Below are 24,008 nucleotides of genomic sequence, written 5' to 3'. Positions count from 1 at the left end.
GACAGTCACAGAAAAATCCATCTCGGATGGATTTTTTGCCACTGTCGCGTCACAGTCACAGCATGTCGCATGTTGCAGTGCGACACCATAGACTGCCATTATAAAAATTGTTGAGCGACATTGGTGCGACAAAATGTGGCGCAACAAATGTCGTCGTCTAGACCTAGCCTTATACTTGTGCCCCATTTATACCTAATGGTTGTTAATAGTCACTAATTAGTTAAAACTGACAGTCTCCCCCTGAGAGAAAGAGAACAGACATTTTAGATGGTTGAGAACCACTTTCAAGGCAGTGCTTGGATAAAGACAGCATGGTATTTGCTTGTTTATGGCAAAAGACTGCTGGAGAAAGGGTTAATTGCCTCTGGAGCCCGCCAAACTTTTATATGCACCCCGCAGAAAGAATTAAAGGGGTATTCCTATCTCAGACAATGGGGGCATATCACTAGAATGTGACCCCATTGTCTTATACATGCGCGTTCTACCTGTTGGACCCGTACCTATCTCGTAAAGGCAGCCAGCGAAGTGAAGGAGGGAGCACCGCGCATAAGTGACCGCCCCCCTTTCATTTCTATGAGGCCGCCAAAAATATATACGGCTACTTTCGTTGGCCCCATAGAAGTCAATGGAAGCGGTAGCTGCACAAGCACTTTGCCGGAGTCCTTTTCGGCTGGGTTCATGAGATAGGTGCGGGTCCGACAGATGGGACCCGCACCTATCCTAGTGATATGCCCCCATTGTCTTAGATGGGAAAACCCCTTTAATGAGTACGGCATTGCACTACTGCAAAGTGTGCTAAAAGTAAGACTCATCATTCTTACTGCCTATACACTGGCAGTGTCGGACTGGGGCACTATACAGATACATTTAAATATAATAATCTAACAAGTTTTGTATATGAACATCGGCTTTTAGATAAAAAAAAACATAATTCAGCCATGATTTTTGGGGCTTTTTTATGTGTTCAATGTGCACTAAAAGAAAGAAAAACCTCTTCGTAGGGTCAGTACGATTATATGACGATAGCAGATTTATATCGTTTTTATTACCTATGTTGTTTATGTTTGCATTGCTGTATCCTCACAGATATAACTTTTTTGTGCTTCCATTTACAGAGCTGTGTGAGGGTTTGTTTTTGCAGGACGAGCTGTAGTTTTTTATTTGTTTGAGGGCCCGGCTGAGGTGGTGATCTATATCCTTGCTCTGCAACCTATATCCTTCAATGTAGTGCAGAAGTACAACTCTCAGCATGCTCCGGTCCCTTCAACTCTAGCAGACCACTGTTCTACACGTTACCATGATGACTGAAATGCGCATATGTTATATCACAGCTGCCGGAGTAGCCTTTTATTAGAGTAACTAGATCAAGACCGTCCACTTACCCCCCTTCCTGAACAGACACATTTTCTCTTTTTTGTGTCTTTAGAACAAGCGTTTTTGAAAGCCATGACATTTTTTTTCTGTTTGCTAATGTAAATAGTTTTTGTGCCTTTTTATCAGGGATAGATGGGCCTTTATTTCTATGTCATTTTTATTTTAGTATTTTTTTGTTTTATTTTTTTATACTCAGGAAGATGTAAAAAAAGGGACAAAAAAAGACCAGTTTTTCTCATAAAAAAAAAAAATACTTTTTCAAATGATGTCTCCTTTCCTTATAGGTTTTTTCATATAGGGGATGTGTGGGCTAGGGTAGCTGGGCTAGGGATAGAAGTTGCAGTGTTATGGGATTTTAATCAGTTTTTTATATTTTTTTATTTTGTCTTTATATTTTTTTAAAGCCATAACTTTTTACATTTTTCATGCACATACTGCCTCTTTTTTTGAGGGACAAGTTGTATTTGTAATGGGCTTGGGGTTTATTTATGTACATTAAAAATGAAACAACACCTTTCTTCTGTGGGTCAGTACGATTATGGCGATACCAAATTTATCAAGTTTTTATGGAATATCTTTATATGTTGTTTATGTTTGCATTGCCATATTCAGCTGTAACCTTTTTGTATTTCCATTTACAGAGCTGTGTGAAGGCTTCTGCAGGGCGAGCTGTAGTTTTTTATTATTTATTTGGAGCACATATGTTTTTATCACTTTTTATTCAATTTTCTTTTTGGGGGGCTGGATGAAAAAAAAAACCCTACCCCCTCCCCAGCAATTAGCCATTTTTATTTTTCATGATGGCATTCACTGCAACAGAAAAAAAATATTTTATTTATTATTATTTATATAATATATATTTTTTTAATTTATTTAATTGTTTATTATTTATACTATATTAGGCTATATAATATTATTATTATGTAATATTATATTATTTATTTTTATTGTTTACTTATTTTTATAAATTTTTGCTTTATAAGTACTTTTTCTTATAAAGTCCCCGAAGAGGACTTTAATTTGCGACCTCATCTCTTGTACCATAGATTGCAATAGAATACTATTGCAGTCTATGGTATTTTTACTGGCTGCCCCCAAGGCCCCAGTCCGTCATAGAAACTGATTGGAACACCCTTACTAACTCGTGCCTTTGCTCGGATACATTTCTATATGTCACAGGTCTGTGGGGGAGACTGGAGTAAAGGGAAACTGACTTAGTAGCTCACAGCAACCAATCAGTTCACAGCTTTCATTTTTCCAAAGGAGCTGTGAAAAATGAAAGGTGGAATCTGATTGTTGCTATCGGCAACTAAACCAGTTTTCCTTTACACCAGTTTTGATAAATCTCCCTGCTAGCGTCTCTACTGTCTAGGCCACCTGCACCTGTCGTTACTTCACCATTAGTGTACACTTTCTTCAGTCCCTCAGAGCCGAAAATCAACAGCTGTGCACATCAGATACAGCCGTGAACTGCGGAACAAGGCTGAAAAATGACAGGACGCCCAAGCAGCAAATATTTCATCCATTTTTCATGCAAGAGTAAAGGAAGGGGAAAGGGAAAAGGACCCAAAGTAAATGAAATAGGCGGTTTATAAATACGTATCTCTGCCTGGTACAAAATCATCATTGTCAGTATCAGAAGCCATTTACTAAATCATTGGGAATCAGATAATAAGACAGCGGGGCCATAAGCAGCGATGACTGATCAGCACGTCGGGCAGGAGTGAGGCGATGGATACAGATTATACGTGGTTCCATATATCTCCATTATCCACTCCCCTTGGTATATGTCTCTCACACATACTGTTCTGTAGGAATGAAGATTGATAGGAAGCCTGAGAGACACACATCTCCTGTTTGCACAGAATCAAATACATAAAAGATGTAGTAGAGCTGAATTTGTCATTCAACACCTTGCGTCTTTATCACTGCATATTCTTAGAACGCTTTAGGCTTGTTTGCAGTCTTATATAAAACCACATGTCGCTAACAATTCAGTTCTGCTACATCTGTATGTCAAAGGGTTCATATAGTATACTACCCTAGCCAGGTTATATACAGTATATTATATATTTTAAAAAAAGGCCACTGCGGGTCATTTACTGAAAACTGGCGTTTCACAAGCCTGTCTTAATAAAATGCCGAATGGCGAAAGATGCAACCGATTTATTAGGCCTCTTCATACATTTCTTGCATCTGCGAGGTCCGTGCGCCGGAAACTGACACCTACTCCAGGTACTAGTTATAATTTAAGACATTTTTCTGGCGTAAATTATAATAAATATAGAATTTAAATATGCTGTGGTGGACCCGCCCTTTTCTACTAAACTCCACCCACTTACAAAAAAATCTATGAAACTGGCAACAGCATCATAAAACATAAAAAGTTACAAAATTTTGGTGCAACATGCCATATGCACCAAATTTTGAGACTATCTTACACCAACACGGGCATAAAACATGTGTAAATGACGGACATTATTCCTGAAGCCTTCTTCTCTAGGAGTTTATAGCAAGGGTTGATTTGGGGTCTTCAAATACCTCCACTATAGGGCACAGACATAGCAAAGTTTTCCTTCACATGGGAGAAAGGTCTGTAGGGGACACTCCCTTCCCATCTAACACCTGGAGCACACGTCCTTCAATACCCCTCCTGCTTATTGCCCTGTACAAGGGGAACAATGATTTTTAATATGAATTTATGGCAGGATTTATTGGCCAAGCTGTACACAGGGGTGTAACTATAGTGGCTACAGAGGTTTCAGTTGCACCCAACCTTGAAGACTAGGGGGAAGGGGGGGGGGGATTTTTCATTGAGATCCTGGAGCTACAAATAGATTATCATGCCAATTAGGGAACATGGATGTCATATAGAAAGGCCCCACACACAGGACCCCAGACTCATATTACATGGTCCTTATATTGCATGGACGGCCATTCATCTGAATTAATACTACATTTCTCCTGCAGTGTCCAGAAATACCTGGCGGACTGTGGCTTTCCCCACCAACATTACACATTATACATTAAGTATCAATGTGGGGCATGGGTAGCTATACAAACGGTAAAACATCACCAAGCTGGCATTTACAACAAGATGCCAATACTTTTTTCATGATACTGTGTGAGGGGCACATAAGGGGGCATTATACTGTGTGGGGGACACATAGGGGCATTATACTGTGTGGGGGCACATAAGAGGCATTATACCGTGTTAGGAACACATAAGGGGCATTATACTGTGTGAGGAACACATAAGGGGGCATTATACTGTGTGAGGAACACGTAGGGGCATTATACTGTGTGGGGGCACATAAGAGGAATTACACTATGTAAGCGACACATAAGAGGCATTATACTATGTGAGGGACACATAAGGGGCATTATACTGTGTGAGGGACACATAAGGGGCATTATACTGTGTGAGGGACACATAAGGGGCATTATACTGTGTGAGGGACACATAAGGGGCATTATACTGTGTGAGGGACACATAAGGGGCATTATACTGTGTGAGGGACACATAAGAGGCATTATACTATGTGAGGGACACATAAGGGGCATTATACTGTGTGAGGGACACATAAGAGGCATTATACTGTGTGAGGGACACATAAGGGGCATTATACTATGTGAGGGACACATAAGGGGCATTATACTGTGTGAGGGACACATAAGGGGCATTATACTATGTGAGGGACACATAAGGGGCATTATACTGTGTGAGGGACACATAAGGGGCATTATACTGTGTGAGGGACACATAAGAGGCATTATACTGTGTGAGGGACACATAAGAGGCATTATACTGTGTGAGGGACACATAAGGGGCATTATACTATGTGAGGGACACATAAGGGGCATTATACTGTGTGAGGGACACATAAGGGGCATTATACTGTGTGAGGGACACATAAGGGGCATTATACTGTGTGAGGGACACATAAGGGGCATTATACTATGTGAGGGACACATAAGGGGCATTATACTGTGTGAGGGACACATAAGGGGCATTATACTATGTGAGGGACACATAAGGGGCATTATACTGTGTGAGGGACACATAAGGGGCATTATACTGTGTGAGGGACACATAAGAGGCATTATACTATGTGAGGGACACATAAGGGGCATTATACTGTGTGAGGGACACATAAGGGGCATTATACTGTGTGAGGGACACATAAGAGGCATTATACTGTGTGAGGGAGACATAAGGGGCATTATACTGTGTGAGGGATACATAGGGGCATTATACTGTGTGAGGAACACATAAGGGGCATTATACTGTGTGAGGGACACATAAGGGGCATTATACTGTGTGAGGGATACATAGGGGCATTATACCGTGTGAGGAACACATAAGGGGCATTATACTGTGTGAGGGATACATAGGGGCATTTTACCGTGTGAGGAACACATAAGGGGCATTATACTGTGTTTAGGAACACATATGAGGGGATTTTACTGTGTGAGGGACATGTAGGGGTATTATACTGTGTGAGGGACATGTAGGGGTATTATACTGTGTGAGGGACACATAAGGGGGCATTATACTGTGTGAGGAACACGTAGGGGCATTATACTGTGTGGGGGCACATAAGAGGCATCACACTATGTAAGGGACACATAAAAGGCATTATACTATGTGAGGGATCACTTAGGGGGGCATTATACTGTGTGAGGAACACATAAGGGGCATTATACTGTGTAGGGGCACATAAGGGGCATTATACTGTGTGAGGAACACATATGGGGGGATTTTACTGTGTGAGGGACATGTAGGGGTATTATACTGTGTGAGGGACACATAAGGGGGCATTATACTGTGTGAGGGACACATAAGGGGGCATTATACTGTGTGAGGGACACATAAGGGGGCATTATACTGTGTGAGGAACACATAAGGGGGCATTATACTGTGTGAGGAACACGTAGGGGCATTATACTGTGTGGGGGCACATAAGAGGCATCACACTATGTAAGGGACACATAAGAGGCATTATACTATGTGAGGGATCACTTAGGGGCATTATACTGTGTGAGGGACACATAGGGGAGCATTATACTGTGTGAGGAACACATAAGGGGCATTATACTGTGTGAGGGACACATAGGGGTATTATACTGTGTTAGGGACAAATAAGGGGGCATTATACTGTGTGAGGGACACATAAGGAGTAGTGTTGATCGAGCACCAAAGTGCTCGGGTGCTCTGGCTGAACACATAGGTATGCTCGTGTGCTCTACCAAGCAGCAGAGCACAATGGAAGTCAATGGGAGAACCCCAGGCACCCCCTGCTTGGAAGAGAAGAGGGTGTCTGGTTCACAAAAAAAGGTTAGAAATTGATAGAAACCCCATCAAAACGGTTTGAAAACAGCATTAAGAGAATAGCTGGATTTGTCTTGGACTCCTATTATCTACAACATACAATAGACAACCACACAAAGGCTATATGCCAAAAGCCATGTATGTGCAAGCCATCATCAATCTATCCATGAGACAGATGACAGGCTTAGTCAGCATAACTTACAATGGCAGCCTTGTGCACTATGAGACATTCCAAACCAGCTCTCATCTGACTGAGAGACAGTAAGCTTCAAAGTTACTACAGATATGTTGGATGGCTTGGGTGGACCTGCGCACCTAGATCAATATCATTAGGGAGACAAGAAGTTTTCTGATTGTCCTAACATAATATTCAATAACCTTTCTATACAGTTTTGTCATGTAAAAACTCATTTGCATAAACATGGGCATATGGGAAAGACATGCATTTGCATGGAAAATGTGCGATCTACACTACTAATGAACAGCGGCATCTATTGGTTTCATAGTCTTATGACAAGAATAAACGTCTTGTCATAAGACTATGAAACCAATAGATGGCACTGTTCATAAGTCATGAACAGCGCTATCTAATGGTTTAATAGTCTTATGACAAGACGATTACTCTTGTCATAAGACTATGAAACCAATAGATGGCGCTGTTCATCTTGTTGGGGCGCTAGTAAGTGGGGCACACTGCTCAACAGAGTCCACACACCGTGTAGCACTCAGCCTATAATAGCATGCACTAACACTGAGGTGTATATCGGATTGCTGCTATCATTCACACATCTTCTAGCACTTTCTCTGCAGTAATATAAGCTTGCTAGGGTGTATCTGAGGACTATTGCCCTGATTGTAATGACTCATGAACAGCGCCATCTATTGGTTTCATAGTCTTATGACAAAACTATGAATCCAATAGATGGCGCTGTTCATGAGTAGTGTAAATCGCAAATATTCTAATCGCAAATTTTTATTGCGAATTTTCTATGCAAAAGGCTAAACTAATAATCTTGTCATAAGACTATGAAACCAATAGATGGCGCTGTTCATGAGTCATTACAAGCAGGGCAATAGTCCTCAGATACACTCTAACAAGCCTTTATTATGGCAGATAAAGTGCTAGAAGATGTGTGAATGATAGCAGCAATCCGATATACACCTCAATGTTAGCGCAGGCTATTATAGTCTGAGTGCTACACGGTGTGTTGACTCTGTTGAGCAGTGTGCCCTACTTACTAGCGCCCCAACAAGATGAACAACGCCATCTATTGGTTTCATAGTCTTATGACAAGACTAATCGTCTTGTCATAAGACTATGAAACCAATAGATGGCGCTGTTCATGAGTAGTGTAGATCAAAAAATTTTCATGCAAATGTTTTTTCAGCTGAAAAACAAGGCAGATTCTGCTCATTTACATGTCTTTCCCATATGCCCATCTTTATGCAAATTCGTTTTTACATGACAAAACTGTATACAAAGGTTATTGAATATTATGAGGCTTACTGTCTCTCAGTCAGATGAGAGCTGGTTTGGAATGTCTCATAGTGCACAAGGCTGCCATTGTAAGGTGTGCTGACTAAGCCTGTCATCTGTCTCATGGATAGATTGATAGCTTGCATATACCTGGCTTTTGGCATATAGCCATTGTGTGGTTGTCTATTGTATGTTGTAGATAATAGGAGTCCAAGACGCATCCAGCCATCCTCTTAATGCTGTTTTTAAACCATTTTGATGGAGTTTCTATTAATTTCTAACCTTTTTTTGTGAACCAGACATCCTCTCTTCTTCAGTGCAGGGGGTTCCTGGTTTGATGATTGGGTCTCCCATTGACTTTCATCGTATTAAATTGTACTCGAGCACCCGCAGTATTCGGTCGAGCACTCGGATGTGCCGAGCATAGCGATGCTCGAGCCGAACAGCAGTTCGGCCGAGCATGCTCGCTCAACACTAATAAGGAGGCATCACAATGTGAGGAACACATAAGGGGGCATTATACTGTGTGATGGACAGATAAGGAGGTATTATACTGTGTGAGGGACACATAGTGGGGCATTATACTGTGTGAGGGACACATAAGGGGACAATATACTGTTTGGGGCACACATAAGGGTATTATACTATTGTGGGGGCACATAAGAGGCATTACTCTATGTAAGTGACACATAAGAGGCATTATAATGTGTAGGGGACACATAAGAGGAATTATACTGTGGGGGGCACAGCAAGGTGCATTATACTGTGTGTGGAGCATATACAGAGGTATTATACTGTGTGATGTGTGCATATATGGGGATATATCAGGAGCATATACGTATATACAGGGGACCTATACTGTGCAAGGCATCTAAGGAGGCATTATAGTGTGTGGTAGCATATAAGGGGGCATTATACTGTGTTGTGGGGCACTATAGAATGGGTGCATATAAGGGGGCATTATACTGTGTTGTGGGGCACTTATGGGGGCACTATAGAATGGCGGCATTATACTGTGGGCACACAGTATAATGTAAAGATGCATAAAACAGAGACTAAAATGCATTTTATTTTTAAAACATAGGAAAAAATAGTTTGCAACAAATGGTGCAAAATGCAAAGTATGCAGAAACCATTGTTGTAGCACCCCGTGTAAAGTTAAGCCCCCTTTTCACCATGTAAACTCGGCCAGTATTTTTTTGCTGGGAAAGGTGGTAATCCTAATTGGGCGGCATGACAGTGATTTCTAGATTTTAATAATGCAAAACATTTAGAACCTGAAATATAAAATTCCATATACAGTATATATGGCAAGAATTCTTTTTTGCTTCCACAGTATCTGCAAAAATAATAAAGATTAATTTAATATAATAAAAAATATCTATACTAAAATACAGCAAAAATAGATTTACAGTGCTCATAATTCCACTCTATATGTTCAGGTTTGTAAAAGGGGAAAAACTTTTACACAAGACCCCATAAACATCTCCCGGTATAACGATGAAAATAAGCGGCCACTGGTTTAGCTGCAGGGAAATTAAATGCTTGAATTTATCTTACAAAGAGTTAAAATGTTTATGGTATCTCTTAAAAATGCTTATGAAAAACAGGACAGCAAGGACTGGAATCGCATGCTCCAAATTTTACATGCAGGAATGATTTCCTGTGTAAGTCTTCTGCTGGTTTGCATTTATCAAACAGGTCAAAATACAGTTTGAATGTCATAAAACATTACAATTTTGTGGGGTTAAGGTATGTGCTGCATTACAAAATGTCATAAAGGCCAAATGATACGGCTCCACAGGAAAATACTTACAGATTTTTAATATCTACCGCACCACGAAATGCTTTTCTGGGGATTGCTTGGATCTGGTTCTCACTGAGGTCACTGAAAAAGAAAAAGATAAAAAAAAAAACTATTGAAACAGAACCTGGAAAAGTTAAAAATAAAAAATAAATGGTCAAGCTAGATGTATCAATTTCAGAAAAAAAAATCATACGTTCTGACAAATCATTATAGTATTGTTTTCAGAAAGTAATCTTTATATAAAATCTTTAAATAAAATATCAAAAACGCAGTCGTAAAATAGCGTGCATAAATAATTACAGAGGTTGGATCTAAAAATAAAATTATTGATACGGTACATAGAAGATATATTAAAAGTAATTTCGCCAAATTGAACTTTCCGTTTACATAATATATACTTATGCTTCCAGACAGGCTAGAGAATAAATAATAAAAGAAATGACTAGGGTTTATATATTGCTGAAAAGTATGTTTAATACAATAAAAATATACATACGTTAAAAATATATTTGCATCTATAAATATAATTAACTAGAAAAATTATAAAAAAAATAAATATATATATATGTTTTGTTTTTTTCATTTTATTTTACATGACTTTTACAAGATTTTATGCTGTTTTCCCTGAGCCATTCTGTAGCTGTAAGCGGGCTGTGCTAGGCTGACAGTCAATCTCATAAGTAAAGGCAATAATGACCTTCAGCACTCTGAATGTCACTTTGATTTATATGTCCCTTAAATAAAAGTGTAGTATACATTAGCGGAGCACTGATTAATATACAGGCTAACCATAACACTATGCAAATGTTAATCAGAAGCACAAAAAGAAAGTTATGAGCAATCTCTACCCCTGATACTCCGTGTCGCTGGCCATATGTTAATTGTTACACCAAGTGCTGTTGCACAGATGTGTAAGACATTCGGGTTATGGACTATACTATGTTATATCTGGACAGAAATCCAAACATCGGAACAACTCAGAATCATAGAAATACCAGAAGTTATGGCAGGAGTTTCCATTGCATAATAGCAAGAACTGGGAACTGTGTATAATATATAGGGTATATACTGTGTGTAAGATGTGTGGTGGTTGTACACACTTCTATAGCGCTGAGATATTCGGCAGCACTTTACAGACATCACACTGTCCCCAGTGGGGCTCACAATCTCAGTTCCCCATACATACTGTCTTTGGAGTGTGGGAGGAACCGGAGAACCCGGAGGAAACGCACACAAACACGGGGAGAACGTACAAACTCCATGTAGATGTTGTCCTTGGTCGGATTCTAACCTAGGACCCCAGCTCCGCAAGGCACCAGTGCTAACCACTGAGCTACTATGCTGCACAAAGGTAGGTAGGTACGTATGTAGGTAGGTAGACAGACATAGATAGGCGATAGATAGATAGATAGATAGATAGATAGATATAGACATAGATAGATGATAGATAGATAGATAGATAGATAGATACATAAGTAGATAGATGGATAGATAAATAGATATATATGAGATAAATAGATAGATATGAGATAGACAGATAGAAATTAGATAGATAGATAAATAGATAGATATGAAATAAATAGATAGATATGAGATAGACAGATAGAAATTAGATAGATAGATAGATAGATAGATAGATACACAAGTAGATAGATGGATAGATAAATAGATATATATGAGATAAATAGATAGATATGAGATAGACAGATAGAAATTAGATAGATAGATAAATAGATAGATATGAAATAAATAGATAGATATGAGATAGACAGATAGAAATTAGATAGATAGATAGATAGATACACAAGTAGATAGATGGATAGATAAATAGATATGAGATAAATAGATACCGGTAGATAGATATAAGATAGGTAGATAGATAGATAGATAGATAGATAGATAGATAGATAGACAGATAGATAGATAGATAGATACAAGATAGATAGATAGAAATGAGATAGATAGATATGACATATATAGATAATAGATACACTGTCCCAAATACTCAGCAGTGAGGGACATCCACTTTAGGAGACTCTCTGATCTCTGCCCAGACTTCAGCTCCATGGAGGAGGAAGAGAACAGTGTGGACATAGCAGCACAATATATCAGTGCCTGCCCAGACTGAGAGGAGCCTGATATGCCATGGACTCCGATACCCTGACCCGGGGCGTGTCCGCACCCCTTACCCCCCTGTCATGATATGCCATGGACTCCTATACACCGACCCCGGGTGTGTCCCCATTCCTCAACCCCCTATTTCCCATAGCTTTGGCAATACTAATGTTTAATAGACCTGCCAATAAAGCTTGATTGATTGATAATAGATAGATGGATAGATAGAAATGAGATAGATAGATATAGACATATATAGATAATAGATAGATAGCATAAAGTCTCAATACAGGGCACAGATTTCACAGATTATGTCGCTGCCGTCCTCCCCTGCTAATTAATTCCTATGAAGCAGCCGTGCGACGTGCTGCAGTGTATAATAGGTGCGCCGCCATATGGTGAGGGATATTACGTAGCGCACTACTGTCCTGGAATAAGAGAGACATCGTGCCTAGAGCCGTCAGACAATAAAGGCCGGTGGCTATTATTCTAAGCCATTGCATCAAGTCATTACAATAATGTCCTTGCGGTAATGCCATTGTATTTCTAGATCCCTTTATGACTTCCCTTTAAATGCTGCTTCAGCGTTCTCAAAAAGAAGCTTCATTATGGAGAAGACAAAAATAAGACGGCGCAGGACGAGTCTTCTGTGTGTTTGCTGTTGTGTTCCCAGGGGACGCACCGTCCACCCCAGAGGAGCAATAAATCCATTGGGGATGGCAACCCGCCTGCAAATTTAATTACTGGTAATTTTATTCCCTCGTCTATGGTTTAACCTTCCTAAAAGTCTGAGAGTGACATCATAAATCTCCCCTGCCATCCGCTTATGGCAAAAGCACTGACTAATGCGTAATGACTAATGTGTCCCCATCTCTTTTGGGAAGGCGGGGGCAGGGTAAACTGCTGATCTACTACTGGGAAGAGACACTGATGCCGCCCTCTTATCAGAAAGAAGGGGTCTGCAGAAATAAAGTGGCAAGATTGATGACCCCCCACCCTACCATTTACGGAAAATCATATGATTTCCTCAATGTCGGAGGTGGGGAAAACATAAGAGCCGTCCTGTATATGATTTAATATGCAGTACCGTAAAAGAGCGAGGACGGGATAAAAACGACATCTGTAATTTATAATAATGCGGATGGAATGAAACCGGAAGATACCAGACAGCGGGCGGCGATACAGGAGGCATAGAAAACTGCTGGAATGAATGGTAAACTCACCTACATGTCATTCAGCATGGAATAATATAGCGCCCCCTCTAGTCCAGGGTCCGGAAAATCCTGTGCGCAATGCAGTATGTAATCAACGGATAATATCTACCCGCTGATCATGGAAATCCATTTATAGACTGTCTATCTATCTATCTCTGTATCTATCGATCTATCTCTGTATCTATCGATCTATCTATCAATAAAGCTTTATTGGCAGGTCTAAAATTATAAATTAATAAAATTCTATACTAATTAGTACTTATAAAGAAAGATCGATAATAGATAGAAGATAGATAGATAATAGATACATAGGAGATAGATATAAAGATAGATACAGTCATGTGAAAAAATTAGGACACCCTTTGAAAGCATGTGGTTTTTTGTAACATTTTTAATAAAAGGTTATTTCATCTCCGTTTCAACAATACAGAGAGATTAAAGTAATCCGACTAAACAAAGAAAACTGAAGAAAAGTCTTTTCAAGATCTTCTGTAAATGTCATTCTACAAAAATGCCTATTCTAACTGAGGAAAAAGATAGGACACCCTTGCCCCTAATAGCGAGTGTTACCTCCTTTGGCTGAAATAACTGCAGTGAGACGGTTCTTGTAGCCATCTACCAGTCTTCGACATCGGTCTGAGGAAATTTTACCCCACTCCTCAATGCAGAACTTTTTCAGCTGTGAGATGTTTGAGGGGTTTCTTGCACGTACAGCCCTTTTCAAGTCACCCCACAGCATCTCAATGGGATTCAAATCTGGACTTTGACTTGGCCATTCCAGGACTCTCCATTTCTTCTTTTTCAGCCAATCTTTGGTTGATTTACTAGTATGTTTTGGGTCATTGTCATGTTGCATGGTCCAGTTCCGCTTCAGCTTTAATTTTCTAACTGATGGTCTCACATGTTCTTCAAGCACCTTCTGATACACAGTAGAATTCATCGTGGATTCTATGATGGTGAGCTGACCAGGTCCTGCTGCAGCAAAGCAGCCCCAAACCATGACACTTCCACCTCCATGCTTCACAGTTGGTATGAGGTTCTTTTCTTGGAATGCTGTGTTTGGTTTACGCCAAACATGTCCTCTGCTGTTGTGTCCAAATAATTCAATTTTGGACTCATCTGTCCAAAGAACATTATTCCAGAAGTCCTGGTCTTTGTCAACTTTATCTCTGGCAAATGTCAGTCTGGCCTTGATGTTTCTCTTGGAAAGCAAAGGTTTCCTCCTTGCACACCTCCCATGCAAGTTAAACTTGTACAGTCTCTTTCTGATTGTAGAGGCATGTACTTCTACATCAACAGTAGCCAGAGCCTGCTGTAGTTCTCGAGATGACACTTTAGGGTTTTTGGAGACCTCTTTTAGCATCTTGCGGTCTGCTCTTGGGGTGAACTTGCTGGGGCGACCAGTCCTGGGCATGTTGGCAGTTGTTTTGAAAGCCCACCACTTGTAGACTATCTTCCGGACAGTGGAATGGCTGATTTCAAAATCTTTTGAGATCTTTTTAAATCCCTTCCCAGACTCATAGGCTGCTACAATCTTTTTTCTGAAGTCCTCTGACAGCTCTTTTGCTCTCACCATGGTGCTCACTCTCACTTCAACAGTCAGGAGCACACCAAACTAAATCTCTGAGGTTTAAATAGGGCAAGCCTCATTCAACATGCAGAGTAACGATCTACTAATTATGTGCACCTGGTGTGATATACCTGTGTGAGATCTGAGCCAATTTAAGAGGGAATACATGTGAGGGTGTCCTATCTTTTTCCTCAGTTAGAATAGGCATTTTAGTAGAATGACATTTACAGAAGATCTTGAAAAGACTTTTCTTCAGTTTTCTTTGTTTAGTTGGATTACTTTAATCTCTCTGTATTGTTGAAACGGAGATGAAATAACCTTTTATTAAAAATGTTACAAAAAACCACATGCTTTCAAAGGGTGTCCTAATTTTTTCACATGACTGTAGATATGAGATAGATCGATAGATAGACAGATAGATATTCTGCATTAGTTCCGCACTGTATCTATCTATCTATTAACTATCATCTATCTTCTTTTATTGGCAGGACTAAATACAATTTAGCATTGCCAAAGAAAGTGGGAAATAATTGAGTAGGGTTGGGGGATGGGGACACATCCAGGGTGGGGATCTAGGGTAAGTTTGGAGGATAAGGTTCTCTTCCTCTCCTAGCAATATGGAGAGTCTCTCTTCCTCCTTCATGGAGGTGAAGTCTGGGCAGAGATCAGACAGTCTCCTGAAGTGAGAATCCCTCACTGCTGAGTATTTGGGGTACCACAGCAGGAAATGAGCATCATCCTCCACGGCCTCCTTGTAGCACTGCTGGCACAGTCTTCTCTCCCTGGGTTTGTACCTCTGTCGGTGCTGCCCAGATTTGAAGATCAGGCTGTGGGTGCTCAGTCTGTAAGTGCTCAGGATCTGTCAGTCTCTGGGGTTGGGGAGTTTCTCAAGATATGGGGCAGTTTGTGCTCCCCTGCAGGCCGTTGTATACTGTGTGTACACTCTATGATGTTTTTATGTGTTTCCTCCAGGTGCCGATATACTCTTTTTCGCTCTTTTGTATGGTCCTCAGTCAGTCTGTCAGTCTATATTGGTTGGTGGCTTGGTCAGGCTGGGTTTGGGTGACTTTTTCTGGGGTGCTTAGTTTTTCTGGGGCTTTTTGGTGCAGCAAGGCTTTGTGATGGTAGGAGCTGGGTTTGTTGCTATGCAGATGGGCTTTGAATGACAGCGCCCTCTTCTGGACATCAAGGTATAGTGGGAATCTGCCCAGCTCTTCTGGACAGGCACTGTTAGAGGTCCTCCGATGGACCTGGAGAAGGTGTTTGCAGAATTCTAGGTAGAATATTTCTGTTGGACCAGATTCCCACTTTGACAAGTCTGGGTATAGTAATCTATCTATCTATCTATCTATCTATCTATCTATCTATCTATCTATCAATCTGTATCTATCTGTCTATATCAATCTGCATCTATCTATCTATCTATCTGATATTGATTTATCTCTGTATCTATCTGTCAATCAATCAAGCTTTATTGGCAGGTCTAATAAACATTAGTATTGCCAAAGCATGTGGGAAATAGGGGGTTGAGGAATGGGGACACACCCGGGGTCAGTGTATAGGAGTTCGTGGCATATCATGACAGGGGGGTAAGGGGTGCGGACACACCCCGGGTCAGGGTATCGGAGTCCATGGCATATCAGGCTCCTCTCAGTCTGTGGCAGGCACTGATTTATTGTGCTGCTATGTCCACACTGTTCTCTTCCTCCTCCATAGAGCTGAAGTCTGGGAGTAGATCAGAGAGTCTCCTAAAGTGGATGTCCCTCACTGCTGAGTATTTGGGACAGTATATCAGGAAGTGGGCCTCATCCTCCACCTACTCCAGGTGGCACTGATGGCACAGTCTGCTTTCTCTAGGCATGTAGCTCTGTCAATGCTGTCCGGATTCGATGGCCAGGCTGTGGGTGCTCAGTCTGTAGCGGCTCTGTATCTATCTATCTAAAAAAAAAAAAAAAGGAAGATGAAGACGCAGAACACTAATCGGTTGGGTGCAAAATCCGGCCAATATGAACCAGCACCAAGGTCCCATTCAATAAGAAGGAAGAAGCCAGCAGCACACCATTAAGATAAAAAAAAACACATGTGGTTTATTCACCCACATATGTATCTATCTATCTCCTATCTATCTCTCTCATATCTATCTATCTATCTATCTATCTATCTATCTATCGATCATGTATGCAACTATCTATCTATCTATCTAGAAAAGAAAGCCATTACACTACTTTATTCACTGAAATTGGATGTGCTGCTGCTTCTTTTTATTTTCTAACTGGTATTCGGTGGGTCCCATCTAAACAGCTGGCACTCCATTCACTACTACACCGACAGTGCTGCTGACTTTGGAATCTATCTATCTATCTCTTATATTTTAATCTATTTCCTATCTATCCACATTATATATCTATCTATTTATGTATATGTATGTCTCTCTTTTAATCTTTGTCCTGTGTATCTACCTATCATCTGTCTACGGTATTTATTTATCTACAGTATCTATCTATCTATATATCTATCTATCTCATATCTATCTATCTAATATCTATCTCATATCTATCTATCTAATATCTATCTCTTATCTATCTATCTAATATCTATCTCATATCTATCTATCTAATATCTATCTCTTATCTATCTATCTAATGTCTATCTCTTATCTATCTATCTAATATCTATCTCATATCTATCTATCTAATATCTATCTCTTATCTATCTATCTAATGTCTATCTCTTATCTATCTATCTAATGTCTATCTCTTATCTATCTATCTAATATCTATCTCATATCTATCTATCTAATATCTATCTCATATCTATCTATCTAATATCTATCTCTTATCTATCTATCTAATATCTATCTCATATCTATCTATCTAATATATATCTCTTATCTATCTATCTATCTATCTCATATCAATCTATCTAATATCTATCTCATATCTATCTATCTAATATCTATCTCTTATCTATCTATCTAATATCTATCTCTTATCTATCTATCTAATATCTATCTATCTAATATCTATCTCATATCTATCTATCTAATATCTATCTCTTATGTATCTATCTAATATCTATCTCATATCTATCTATCTAATATATATCTCTTATCTATCTATCTATCTATCTATCTCATATCAATCTATCTAATATCTATCTCATATCTATCTATCTAATATCTATCTCTTATCTATCTATCTAATATCTATCTCTTATCTATCTATCTCTTATGTATCTATCTAATATCTATCTCATATCTATCTATCTAATATCTATCTCTTATGTATCTATCTAATATCTATCTCATATCTATCTATCTAATATCTATCTATCTAATCTCCTGTAGTACTCTTTGCTATTTCAGAGGCTAGTAATAGATTCCAGAGAATTGTTCCATTCTGTACTATGCATGTAACCTTTTTATAAACTGAAAGTTAATTGAATCTGACAGTACAGAAAAACCTTTCATTCCACCCGGTGACATGGATCAACAATACTATTCTCGGATATCACAGACAAACATGTCTATTTCCGCAGCTCGGCGCTCTATGCATGGGAGAATCTGATTAAAATGTCACTGTACAGCTTCTAAGCAGATGTTTTACCAATACGGGGAGAACAATGGACGACACAAAGAGACGGCTTATAGAATCAAATACCCCATTGATTTATTCCCGTACCATTTAATGCATGACCTAAATCCGGTTATTTTCATTGAATTACGTGACTTTACCGTATAGACTGCAGAGTCAGGGTAATATTGGTAGATTGTATGTATACTGTACAGGATCACTCACATCCCTTCATTGAGATACAGATGCAGCAGAACAGGATTGCCAGCTAACTCTGCATAGTTTGTGCATGAGAGGACAGAAAGCAGATGTACTGTAGCAAAAACTGGACTCTGCTACATCTAGGACTGCAGGTGGATCTACGCCATTACTTACTGCATTATCTTAACTCTGTAAATGTCATCTCATATAGCCCAAAGAGATAAGTGACGACTTCAGCTCTGCTACATCTCAACCATAACCCTATGCTTTAACCATATGCTACAGGCAATCATCATAAAAGGGTCATATATTCTATTTCAAATGCAAATGGGAATCACGGAGCGGCGTAATACTGTATACGCAGTACATTAGGGTAAAAAGACATCAATCATCCCCATCTGAATAAGATTATGTTTGCTCGTTAGCATAAAAAAAACTCTCAATCCTCAGTCTCGTCATGGAAGTCAATTCATTGACCACAAAATCAATTCTGTCCTGCCCTCTCTCTTTCCAAAAGTGCACTTAAATCAATTTGTTACAAGTGCACCGCATAAAATTAGATGTGGACAAAATGCGCTTTGTACTGATGTCATTATTGGAATACGCCCGCAACTTCTGGCTGCCTTATATAATAAGAAGAAGGGAGCGCTCACAAGATGGCCCCCGCCCCGCCCACCATCTTTTCTAAATTCCCCAGCACTAAAGCCTGTGTATGACATCTGTTCCCAATATAACCCTTCATTTGCTGAAATAAACAAATGATCAGATATAATATACCTCACATAATGGGAGAAATGTATAAAAACTAGTGCAAAAATGACGGTTGAAAGGGTTGCCCATAGCAACCAATCGGGTTGCAGCTCTCATTTTTCAGAGGACCGTTTGAACATGAAAGAAGCTGTGTGATTGGTCAGGTAATTTCCATTATTATTTTGCTGTAGCCATTCTGATAACTTTCCCCCGCTGTACTGATTGCCCTTTGTCATGTCTTACATACCCATAATGCAGGGGATTGACCAAAATTAGTGCATGGCAAAATGTAGGCAAGATGCCCATAGCAACCAATCAGATTCCAGCTCTTATTTTTCAGAGGACCTTTTGAAAATGAAAGAAACAGTCTGATTGGTTGCAATGGGCATCTTCTCTACATTTTGCCATGGACTAATTTTGGTCAGTCCTCCACATTATGTGTGCATAAGACATGACAAAGGGCAATCAGTACGGCGGGGGAGAGTTATCAGAATGGCTACAAAGGGCTAATAAAGGAAATTGCCTGACCAATCAGATTGCTTCTTTCATTTTCAAAATGGTAACTTGAAAATGGGATCTGGAAGCTGATTGGCTCAAATATCCCTATGATGCCATTAGTCTGGGACATTGTAGCACTAGTATAATATATATAATAGGCTCTTGCTCCATGGCGACATATCGCTTGCAGAGCAAAACTCACATGTGTTCTGTTCATCACATCTCAAAAGTAAGGAAGCAGCCATATAAAAAGAAAACAGTTTGGCAGATGATCCAGTTTAAAGGGAACCTGTCACCCAAAAATCGCCTATTAAGCTGTTTACAGTACCTTATAGTGCTGTATAGTCGTTTCCTGATGCACTTTTTGTTAGTTTTGCAGCATGTATGCTCAGTCAGAAATCGATGTTATATTCAGCTGCTGACCCGTGCTTCAAGTCAGGCTTGAAGTCACGGGGGCAGCGGCCTCGGCGTCTTACATGGCCCTCTCCCCGCCCCCTGCCTCTGTGACTGACAGCCGAAATCCGATTCCGGGACCGCGCTCAACGGCCGCATGCGCAGTAAAGGGCGGCAGGAGTGCGGTCCCGGCTGCCGCGCGTACTACGCGCCGTCTTACTTTCGCCGCACTGCGCATGCGCCCGACATCCTGTATCAAACGCGCCCGCGCCCGGATGCCGGGCGCGGGCGCGTTTGATACAGGATGTCGGGCGCATGCGCAGTGCGGCGAAAGTAAGACGGCGCGTAGTACGCGCGGCAGCCGGGACCGCACTCCTGCCGCCCTTTACTGCGCATGCGGCCGTTGAGCGCGGTCCCGGAATCGGATTTCGGCTGTCAGTCACAGAGGCAGGGGGCGGGGAGAGGGCCATGTAAGACGCCGAGGCCGCTGCCCCCGTGACTTCAAGCCTGACTTGAAGCACGGGGCAGCAGCTGAATATAACATCGATTTCTGACTGAGCATACATGCTGCAAAACTAACAAAAAGTGCATCAGGAAACGACTATACAGCACTATAAGGTACTGTAAACAGCTTAATAGGCGATTTTTGGGTGACAGGTTCCCTTTAAGCCTCATGCACATGACAGTGGGGCCACTGTTCCTGTGTTGCGGACCGCAAACTGCGAGTCTACAAAACATGAGTATCGGCCGTATGCACTGCTCATTGCAGAGTGGACCCATGGACTTCAATCGCTACGCTATCTGCAAGATTCGGTAAAATATAGGACATATTTTTGCGGGCGCGGAGGCATAGACCTGAAAGCCCATGGAACCAATGCGTAAACCCTTCCGTGGGCTTCCGGTCTTTGCCACCACGCTGCAAAAGAATATGTCCTGAAGTCAATGGGTCTGCACCGCTATGCGGCGTGCACAGGGCCGGTGCCCCTGTTTTGGGACCCACGGTTTACGGTCCGCAACACGGCATAGCGGTCATGTGCATGAGGCCTTAGACACAATATGTGGGGAAAGGGGAAAACTGTCAGGCTGTGTCACAAACTTGGCACATAGTTTCCAACAGTCAGGATGTCTCTAATTTTCAGAGACAGTCCCAGAAAATTTAGATGGGGGAGGCCTCCGGGTACTGACTGCATGCCGCAAAGTCCGGGGCGGGAACCGGAGCGGGGTGGTTTGTAGGTCTGGCCTTAGAGGGACGAAGAAAGGGACGATGTTGATGCGCTACTTTTGTAGAAGCACCGCCCATTGTATGTGTTGCCCCACCCATTTATACAGAGCTCCTCCCATTTTGTATGTCATCTCCCCCCAATGTACTTTGGGTGCCAGGGATGCATCTAATTTCCTGCATCTCGTTCATTTATAGTACATGGAGGGCTACTTTTTGGAAGTAAGCGGCTCTCCATGCTGTGCCTGGGAGATTTGCCAACTCTTCCAGAAGTCCGGAAGATCTCGCCCTTCTCTGGAAATCTTTCAGACATTCCCGGGGGAATTGACAAGTGTGTGTAGTCCCTATTTTGAAGCTGTATAGTAAATGTATAGATCACACGTGTAAAGGAAGAGTAGCTTAAAAAATAACCCATAATGTGAGTGAAAGATATGCCGGATTATCAGACTGCCTACGTTATCAGACATGTGGATCTGCACAACTTAACCACGTCTAGGAATAAGAAGAGCCATACTGTACTTGTCACGTCAGGGGCATCTGTGTGTAATGGAAATAACAGCTAAATGACAATGATGTCCCCACAATAAAAAGGCCGGAGACGACAGTGGAAAATGGACGACCCCTGAAAGCATGAGACACTACAGTAAATCAGTCATGTCATTCACACATTTGTAAGGGTGCGGGGAAGCATCCGCCATGTTGGGGAGAAAATGATTCACTACATGATCACTTGTTGTCACAGTGAGGAGGATGGGTACAGCGCAGCCATTGGAGGGGTTAGTAGAGCAGATCTGTGATTAGGGGAATCGAGGACTGCTGCTCCGGTTTGTCAGCGTGGGCACGCAGGTCGGGTTATAAAAAAGACCTTCAGGTGCGCGCCACCATGACTGCAATGTAAAAGCGTGCACAAAGATACATGTAAACACTGCTATACTTACTATATGAAAATGAGAAGCTTTTTGTGCTTATTTTTTTATCAAAATTGTGTCATGCCCATCTACCAACAACAAGGTGGCTTCCACAGATGGCAAGGCCAAAATTGTAGCCTTTAGATGCCGCGATCAGCGATGAACGCGGCATCTGAGGGGTTCAATGACAGGGGACGGTGCGATCGCCGTTCCCCATGAAAGGAATTTCTTTGTGCAGCCGAATCGAATTCTTCATAACTTCGCTCATCTCTACCCATCATCTTTGGCAGTTGCTATTTGAGCAATTTCTGCTACTTTCTGAATATTGCCTTACAGCGGAGCTATATTCAGCATCTCCGGCTGCTGTGCTACATCATGTAAAGCTCCATGTAAAGAAACATGACCTGTGCTAAAGACGTAAGTGACAAGTACTAATCACTAGAAAGCTGCCCGCCATCGACTGATACAATCCAGTGCGCTCAACCGGTGAGGAATACCACAAAGACGGAGAGCTGTAATGACATAAACATGGCCTCCGGATGTCATACCATGTTGGGGCTTCCCCCTGTAGGAATCCCGAAAGTACAAAGCCCTTCTACATCACAAAGGTGTCTCACATTGCAAGCCCTTTATTCCCCATGGCTCCTTCCCTGTGATCTTTACAACATCTTTGTGATGCCACATGTTTCGCTCAGTCTTAATATTGTGTTCACGTATGGGTCCTCATTAGATTTCAGCCACTCGCATCGCATGAGGGGGCAACATCTGTCGAGAAGACTTCAAAAAAAGCATTTCAAATCACGTACAGAGCTATATATCTCAGCTGGACGAATGACACATGGGCTCCACATGGACATGAGGTTACACATAGGCTTCCTGGAAGACGACGTGTTCCGAGTACTTGTACAATACAATGATGGATCAGGCTACCCCCCCCCCCCCCAATCATTCCAACGTCTCTCACTGGATCCACTTCCATCTACGCTGCCATTCAAAGACGTGCCGCCACCTTCCCTCAAGGATATTATGCTGTTCTCAAAGGGTGACAGACCAATGATGGAATTTTACGGAACAGGCGCAAGGACAAACTGCTTTGCAGAGAAGAATGTAATGGTTGGTTTTAACAAAAAGGAATTGCTGTTCTGGCAAGACCATTGAAAATTAAATTACCAGACCTTTTGTATCCATTATAATTGTTTGACGGAATAAAAGTAAGAGACAATTAAAAGTGACAGGTGCGCAGCTTTCTGGGTGACTTTAAATCAAATCAATAACCTCCTGCACGAAAGCTTTACGAGATGGATTCCTGAAATTATTTCCATAATGGAGGACTTAAAACTAAATGTTTCCTTTTTTTCATTCAAGTCTATTAAAATGTAAAAGGATTTTCGTACGGCTTAAACAATGAAAGCAGACCTTAAAACGCGTAAAGTCCCATCTATTAGTCAACTGTGCCGGTCACTGTGGGCCCAACCAATGTAAAAGTGTGTTTCCTAATTACCGAGGCTTGAGCTGTAATCTACAGCCTTTAATTTATTTGGGGCTAAGCTGCAATACCAGACACAGCCTATGGACATG

General features: G+C 41.1%; 1 protein-coding gene across 1 annotated transcript in view; it reads right to left on the bottom strand.

Moving 5' to 3' along the window:
- Positions 1-24,008, bottom strand: part of SLIT2 (slit guidance ligand 2) — a 284,983-nt gene that overhangs the window by 98,143 nt on the left and 162,832 nt on the right. The window contains exon 5 of the mRNA XM_044294220.1: positions 10,000-10,071. Coding sequence (XP_044150155.1) covers positions 10,000-10,071 — 72 coding nt within the window. The remainder of the gene's footprint in view (positions 1-9,999; positions 10,072-24,008) is intronic.

The sequence above is a fragment of the Bufo gargarizans genome, chromosome 1 (assembly GCF_014858855.1).
Source record: "Bufo gargarizans isolate SCDJY-AF-19 chromosome 1, ASM1485885v1, whole genome shotgun sequence".
NCBI classification, from domain to species: Eukaryota; Metazoa; Chordata; class Amphibia; order Anura; family Bufonidae; genus Bufo; species Bufo gargarizans.
The sequence above is the reverse complement of the archived record's forward strand: the minus strand, read 5'-3'. Positions and strand labels throughout refer to the sequence as shown.